Source organism: Drosophila erecta, unplaced genomic scaffold (assembly GCF_003286155.1).
Source record: "Drosophila erecta strain 14021-0224.00,06,07 unplaced genomic scaffold, DereRS2 tig00000000-arrow-pilon, whole genome shotgun sequence".
NCBI lineage: Eukaryota > Metazoa > Arthropoda > Insecta > Diptera > Drosophilidae > Drosophila > Drosophila erecta.
The window spans coordinates 26,451,194-26,459,692 of record NW_020825194.1 but is presented as its reverse complement, the minus strand read 5'-3'; the positions used below and the strand labels follow the sequence as shown (position 1 = coordinate 26,459,692).

Genomic DNA, 8,499 nt, shown 5'->3' with positions numbered 1-8,499 from the left:
TTTGATTCTGGGTACTGTATTTGACTGGGAGATATGAACGAAGTGATATCATACTCTTCAAGGACTTTATCCAACAATTGGATATTGGGGAAGAGAGGCCACTCCACACATGTTGTTGGCGTTTCGAGCCAGCTTAAAGTAACCGTTTTCGCCCCATTCGATGCCATAAGAGTTCTTAATTAGCCAATAGTCTCCCCACTTCGGATGGGTGCCAAAGCCGACGACAAGAACAGAGTGTGTAAGGTCGGTTCTCGAGGACCTGCACGCAGGAATACTAAGGATTCCTCCGAAGTACTGATCGAATTCCTCGTGAAGATGGTCAATGGACACCGCCACGGGTCCAACATTGTATACCACCTCCGCCAGCTCCTTTTCATCGTAGCTACTAAGAGTGACGTAGTCCGTCAAGGTGCCGGCACTGTTGGTGCTGTTCCATAGGCAATCCCTTGCCTTAGGCTCGTAGGGATAGGATTCCTTGGTGGCAATGCCCTTCTTCATCATGTATTTGAATGCCACGCTCACCCAACCGCCGCTGCAGCCGTTATTCGGATAGGGCACACAGTCCACTAAATGCTGTGGAGAAAGTGGCACCAGTTTCTTGTTCTTTTTAGCCAGGTGCGCCTCGAGGACTCCCGAGGTGGAGAAGGCCCAGCAGCTCAGGCACTGGGTGCCCTGGTTTCCCACTTCCGATATATAGCCGTACTGCCGCCAGTCGACTCCTCCGGTGATCTGGTCGTAGCTCTTGAAGTTCACATCAATACCATAAGTAGTACCATAATTCATACCATAAGTAGTACTCGGCTCCAGGGGCGGTGGGATCGACGACCGATATCTGAAGAGGACGCTCTGATCTGTGTCGGAGAACTGGTTGATTTCCATCTTAAATCCAACCTTTCCCTGGGAAAAGAGCCTGTTGTTATGCTGCACCATCGGAGCTCTCTGTTCGTATAGCGCCCGGTGGTATCCGTCTCTTCCTCCGTACTTTTTGTTGTACTTAGCCTTGTACTGGACCCACTCCGTATCGCTGACCGCAGTCAGACCTAGCTCCACGAGGAGAAGAAGGATTAGACCTTGTACTACGGGCAGTCGAGGGGTGCTCATTGTGAACTGATCGCGTTCGAAGTGGATTTGTAAATAACTTTGAGCTGCACAGACCAGAAATCCAGAGCTGCCTGGTTGACTGGCGAGCAGCGAATGCCTTATCTGACACGATTACGATTGCAGGGAATTTTATATGTAACATATAAAGTTATATTACTTATATATAGTTATATATTATGGTTTCTGGCTATGAGCCGGTTGTAAGTTACTTCCCAGCTCAGAGCTCCTAGCTTTTCATTGCTATGACGTTTAATATGACGTTTTGCCATGTGTACGCGTAGATTAGACTATATACTTTATTGCCTTTGGAAGTTAGCAGTTCAGTTGGGCTAACGAGATGGCTATATATTATATAATAGATTCCCAAACTTAAGAAAAAACTGAATATGTTTAATTCGATTATTAAGAAAAGGACGAGCCAAAGGAAGTATCTACATAGATCTGCTTCAGTGGATAAGCAAGTCGAACCACTTGAAGACGATCTAAGCCCCATACTCAAATTTTAACTAATACCTATTACAAAGTTGTTAAACATTCACAATACACTTGCATCACTTCGCAATGAAACAACACATGTATGTGTATAAAAATGGTCTAGAAACTAACTGGTCAAGATTCCTGGCAGTGTATGAGTAAAGGGTACCGGATAGTCGGGGTAATTTTGTTTATTTCTTTCAAATTATAGGCGGTTAGGATGGAAAGAGCACTTTATCTGGAACTCTTTAAGCCGTGAATAAGTTGTAAGTCTGCACTGGACGTGATCAATTCGCAATGATCCCCCTGCGGTTGCCAGTACTTCAAGAAGTTCCTACTCTGCTCTTCGTGGAGCTCGGACTAACTTCGGTGACCGATGAAGAGTGGGCGCAGAACAAGGCCAGATACAAAAAGGAATGCGGGCCCAGGGACCGATACTCTATTCCGAGGGAGGACGGGATTCATGAGAGAGATTCATGATGGGCTTGAACCAGTTCTCCGGCACAAATCCCGGCCTCCTCTACAGTCGTCGTACAGCGATTCCTGCCCTCCGGAACCGAGTACTGAAGGAGTTACGAAATCGGCGAACTACAAGAGGTACGACCCTATTACCGGAGGAGTCGACTGTGGGAGTTGGAGATCAGGCTACGGAGTGCCTGAGCTGGTCCTCCTCGGGCGTCCTTGAGGCGCATCTGGCGAGGAAGTACGGAAAGCTGGCTGGGTAAGCTTTGTCTTCAACAACACGAGGGATTATGGCATTGTTACCAATGGCAGTCCTATCCCTACAACCCAAAAACGAAGAGTCTGGGTCCCCAGAAATATTACAATATTGGATGCGTGGCGGTGTCCATTGACCGTCTCCACGAGGAGTTCGGTCAGTACTTCGGCGGCATTTTGAGGACTGTTTCGTCCGTTCTCTTAGTTGGCTTTGGAAGCCATCCCTTATTTCCTCTAGTCTTAGGTATTGATATGGAAGAATAAATGTCTCCCATACATTTAAGAAACTATCTTGTTACCCCAGCTCTAAGATCGAGATCTTTTGCAAATGATTCCCATGCTTTTAGATTCTTATTAAGGTTGTTCGCGCTCCATGACTGATATTGCGAAAAATATATTTAAATTGTCTTTAAATGGTGTTAGTCCATCAAGGTTAATTAGCAGATACGTGGTCGTTAGAGGTTTAATTCCGAAACACCTTGAATATTTAAGGCAAGACGGCAATACGGCAAGCCGGCTTCGAGCGCCGCAAAAGGGTTTGCCGAGTGATTAATCTGCAAGGATTCGGGGATGAGAACCTGGCCAGAAGCCGGCGGCAATGTCGCTTTGCATCCCTAGACCTGGCGAATTATATTGCTGCGGTTGGCTGCCTCATTTGTCGGGTGCTTCTTAGTTTTCCGTTGGGCGCCAAATCAAATGCGCCGGCAGCGCGTCGCAGCCCTTTCCCCTGGGAGGCATGAATTTGAGTTATGACTGGAGCGGAACTTTTACGGGCAACCGTAAATTTTTGGGAGCTGGCGCTGCTGCCGGCTTAATATTCACACCTTTCGCGGGGGATGGCCCAGTTATTTATGCGCACGCATTATGGTTGATAGTGCGGGGCAGGGTCCTCTTTTCTGGCTGATTGCTGATGGGTCATGGTTTATTATTTACCCTGAGAGCGACACACACCCACTGCCCCGGTTCCTGGCGCCGCTGTTATTGTAATTGAAAGGTATAAATAACATTAGGCTAACAGCAAATAAATTTATGTTGTTTATGCTCTCTATCTCGCCGAGTGTGTTTGTACTCGGGCTTCCCTTTGACCTTTGTAAGCACTCTTCAGGGCTGTTGCGTGCCGGGGCTAATCGCTGATGGGCCATCCGCCATCGAGGACCGAACTGCCATCCGTCCCCGCCGTCCCCGCCGACGACCCATCACCCATCACCCATCATCTTTCTTCAATTTATTGGCCCGTGCTGGGCCGGCGTTATTTATTATTTACACTACACATTGATTACTATTATTGCTAATATTATTATTTGTATGGCTGCCTCGGGGATCCGCTCCTTATCGCTTATCAAATTCTGGTTGCCGCCCTCTGCACTTTTCGCTTGATTTTGTCCATTTTGGACCGCATGTTATTTATGAACTCACGACGTTTGCCACGGCCTCAAGGTATTTTTCAAATAATAAATATTCCCTTTTCGGTTTTGCTTCTCTGGCTTTTTGCCGCACGTTTTTGGCTCCTCCAAAACAGGTATGTCGAATTAATCGGGAATAGTGGCACGTTGATATTCAAGAAATATGTAATTTAACTCACCGTTTTTTACAGCGTAGGAATATGTAAAATATTAAGTATACGTACGGATAATTAATGTATATTTTTTTTTGGCGTGCAAGTTGAGTTTTAAAGTGAAATTTAATACAGAAAATCTGTATTTTGTGTATTCTGTATAGGAGAAATATTATTTTTTAGAAGTGAACATATAACCCATACTCTTCCGAAACTTTTTGCAGGGAATCAACACTCATATTAGCAAGAAGGTCCTCAGAGTATTCGATATTCAAGTAGTATTTTCCTTTTTTATTCGGCTCTATCTCTCTTATCTCCTTTGCATATACGCATTTTTTTATTTATTGCATTTTTATAATTGAATTTGAATAATACATAGACACAGCACTTGGCCAACAAGGCAAGTTGGCTCGAATGTCTGTCTGTCCATTTGTTTGTGTGTATTTCTGCGAGCGTGTGTCTGTCGCTTTGTGGGTTATTAAATTATTGTTGCTTTTCTTTCGTTGTGTGGGGACTAGACAGGCATGCAAATACAATAAATGTATTTAAAATTGACAAATGGTTAGCAGCATTTGTTGTTGGCATTGCTGTTAGCTTTGTTAAGATTTATGTTGAGGCAAACAGAAACGCACAAACATGTATGCAATTGTATAAATTAAGCAGAATTCAATTGAGCGAGCGTGAGCTTAGAAATAAAGTAACTAAAGGATTTTCCATGAATTCTATTTGAACGGCTTGAGCAGCACAGTGAAATCTATTTTAACACAGCATTTGGTTTGTTTTTCAATTTAAGTTTTAGTGAATTTGACACTGTTCTAATCAAGTCACTAAATTGAGTTTCTCAATTACTAACAGACCCTAAGGCAATGGTGATTTTTAAATTGTGCACCACAAATTAAATTCTACATTTTAATGGAAACTGATTTGATAGAAAGTTTGCTGCAAACTCTTTGCCGTCAATTACATGCGCTACTAAAATGATCTCGTTAAGTTTACCAACGGTGTCCAGATTTTCCGATCTACATAATAAACACAGCACTGGCGGCATCTGCGACAATTTATTCCTACTCCATTTGCCTGTCTTGGCCAGTAAAAGATTCATGCTCTTCTAATTAGCTTTTGTGCCACAGTAGACAAATCTACCGAAATCAGCTTAACTACCCACATGCTCCCAATTCCCCTGGGAGCCCCGGCACGTCTAAGCTCTTTCTATTAAATATGTATTCTGGGGCAGGAGACCGGATGGGCTACGCACTGGAATGGCCAGGTGCGGCTCCCGCCGATTGCATTTGTTTTTGCGGACCCACGTGTTCACTGCTCCCGAAACAACACTGTACAAAATGTTACTTCAAGACGATATCTTTTATACCTGTTTGAAAGTATGCAACAGGTAGAGGGAGGTGCTTTTCTTATACCTATACCTAGATATATTTTGATCAGGATCCCTTTTCCATTCGATCTGTGCTGACGCCTCTCATGAAATATTAGTGAACAAATATTTAACAAATCATGTTAAAATATTAAGTATTTTCGTATCATTTTTGAATATTTTTGAGAAATAGTCTTGCACTTAAAATGTACAAGTTACAGTCCAATTTTTTTTTATTTAAATAGAGACACTCCTGGCTTTTTAGGAGCACTAAGTAAGTGGGCTTGAACGCCATTCTTTTAGTGCAAACTGGAGGAGCAATGTCCACTAAACGGCTGTTGGTTCGGCTTCTGGGCGGAGTGCGTGTGCCGGGGTCATGGAAAATGCATGACCTGCGACTGGACGATGGAGCACTCTCGACAGTTAACGACTCGTCCCAGCGGAGTCCAAAGTGATTGCGGCTAATCAACGTTGACCACAGCTCCGGGCTAGGTGCCGTATCTGTATCCGATTGCTTTGCCTTCTGTTTTGGGTTCCGGCTCGAAATGTGACGAAAAGTTTCTGTAGAAACCCGCAGTGCGAAATAGCAGCAGACAATGTGTTAACTAGTAGACGGCAATGTGTAAATATTTGATACCAACTTGAGACTTGCAGAAAACACTTTGGTTATCAACTCTCGCGGGGATTCTGGTCAAGTCGGTTTACTTGAGGGAGTGGGTAATTTTATTCTTGCGGGCTTATGAAATATAGGGGTCCCTGAAATTTCAGATAAACTTTTTGAATTACTTTAATATTGCTTATTTATGCTTAAATATTATATTTAACATTTCCTTTAAGCATTATTGAATCGGTTTTTTTTGTACCAGATGCGGTTCGTTGAATGGTAAGAATCGGGTTGAAGGAAGCCTTTCCGAACCATTATAATATATTATCTTGCTAGCCGAGTCTATGGCTATCCTTCCGCATGAACTTCTGGAACCCGGGAACTTTGAATGGTAGAAAGTTGTGAGTCTGGTGACGCTGAAGAAGAATTCCAAAGATTCAAAAGCCGCCCAGTGTTTTGGAAAATGTTTAGATTTTTGGTCTGTTTTTATCTTGTCAATTTCGAACGATTTTATTTTATTTACTTGGGTTTATTAATTGGTAATTTACTAGCTGGTTTGCATCCAAATATCCTTAGCTTCTCTAGCCAGCTAAAGCTTAAACGTAGCAACTGCGGCTTGTGTTACTTGAAAACGGGGAAGTATTGGTAGGCACTCCTGTGATTGATGATAGTCCTGAACAGGGATCCATTTTCGGGGCATAATCTAAACTTTGCAATGTGGGGCTTCATTTCGGTTAGCCGTGATGCAAGACATCATCCAGCAGTCAAGGGACCAGCAAAAAGCTGCTGCGGAAGTGGTCATGCAAGTGGAAAACGTGACATACACGCTACAATGCCGTGGGAAGCGGAATGGGCGGTGGAGCGGGCGTGGGCGTGGGCGTGGGTGTGGGCGTGGCGCACTAAACCTGCTCACCGCAATTTAGCGGGCGGAAAAATTCACAATGCAAGGCATCGACGTTCGCGCTGACGATGTGCAAACGCGGATGAATGAAACTGCAACCATGGCAGCCATGTCCTTACACAGTAAAAAATTGTTTCTTCCGACTAAAAAAAGGATTGCTGCATGCCTGCTCCTGTTCCAAAATATTTCAAAATATTTCAGTATTTAGATTGCTTTCAGAGGCCTTTTTCCAAGTTGCTAACATTTTCAACATAACTCGCCATTTTTTTTAGGAACTTCCTACCTTTGTTTTCAGCTTGTATTAATTGTTGATATTAATATTTTATTTTAAATGTTTTTGGATAGCCTGTTGGAATTTTTCCAAGTGCAGACCGTGCTTTAGTTCTGTTACTACCATGGCAAGCGTTCTGATCACTGCCACTCGCATCCTCGGGTTCCAGTTCCGCTGCGGGGTGTTTGCCATTGACTGGACCGCCCACTCATCCATCGCCAAATGAGATGAGGTCCTAATGAGTTACGCAAAACGCACCTCCGCCGCTCCACAGTCCCGTCGCCCCGAAAAGCAGTAAGCCCCCGGATCGAGTGATGCATCTATTTTGAATGCCACTCCGGTGGTTTCGGTGGTGCCGGTCTTCGGTGGAGATGGGATGTTCTGAAAGCGGCCCGGTCCTATTGGCCATTGTCGGGTATTGCGTTGATTACATGCAATCCAAAATCGAGAGTGCCTTTAGTTCAGTGTATATCGGCGCTCCTGCTCGGTTGTAAGTCGTGGTTCCGTTTATGGAAATTCAGTTTTAGACTAAATAATATACTTATTGATATTGATTAGTAGCGTTAACTATGTATATATAGATTTCTTGCCAATAATGCGTTCCCTAATTAAAAGTGTACAAATAAGTTCATTTATTCATAAAGCAAAAATCCCCACTACTGAAAATCTTCAACACTTACTTGAATTTTTGAAAAAAAAACCAATGTAACCCATCCTCTGTGAACATTTCTTATATAGTACAATCTCTCTAAATCTCTGTAAACCTAATTGTTAATCACTGTAAATACATTGTAAATAATGATGTAACTAAATACTTAAGTAATTATAACAGCAGCTATGGCCAATATCTATTGTAGCATTAACACTTCACTTATTTTGATATAGTGTTGGGTAATTCTTAAGAATATTTACCCACCCTGCGATGTTAAGATACAATAATTTGATGTGCAGATGCTTCACTTATAAATATATATACATATAAACAAAGAATTGTAGCATTAAGCAAATAAATAAATAAATAATAAGGGTAGATACTTTAATTTCTTTATCTTTATACATTATCTTTTATACTTTCCTTATAATATACTTTAATATATTATCTTATATTAGCCGGGCAGCTTAAGAAGAGTCCTAAAGCGCATTATGAGTTTTCATTTTATGTTTTTTGGGCCCAAAATAGCTGAGACAAAGTTAAATGTCACGGACCTAATAGAATCGATAGAATTTTGAATTCAGGCGTTTGGGCTATGTTTTTAGAGTTCTATCTAATGGTGATCATTATTTCCTTGTGTGCAGCAACCATCAATTAGCCCTCGTTTAATCACCTGAAACAATAGCCGGTCATTTGAGCTTTATAGTTTGTTAATAGCTGTTAATATGTCTGCCCCCATTATTTGGCGACTATCTGTGCCTCTAACCGTATATGTACCTATCCCGGCGGCGCTGTAACATCTGTCATTTATGCTGTAATTATCGTTTTTATTACCCTTCGGCCATCGTTCACCGC

General features: G+C 42.6%; 1 protein-coding gene across 1 annotated transcript; it reads right to left on the bottom strand.

The window, feature by feature from the left end:
- On the bottom strand, positions 1-1,154 carry LOC6552704 (cathepsin L1). Its single transcript, XM_001978987.2, has one exon. It carries the CDS (start codon positions 1,099-1,101, stop codon positions 67-69), a length of 1,035 nt encoding a protein of 344 aa, XP_001979023.1. The 5' UTR covers positions 1,102-1,154; the 3' UTR covers positions 1-66.
- Positions 1,155-8,499: the final 7,345 nt, after the last annotated feature.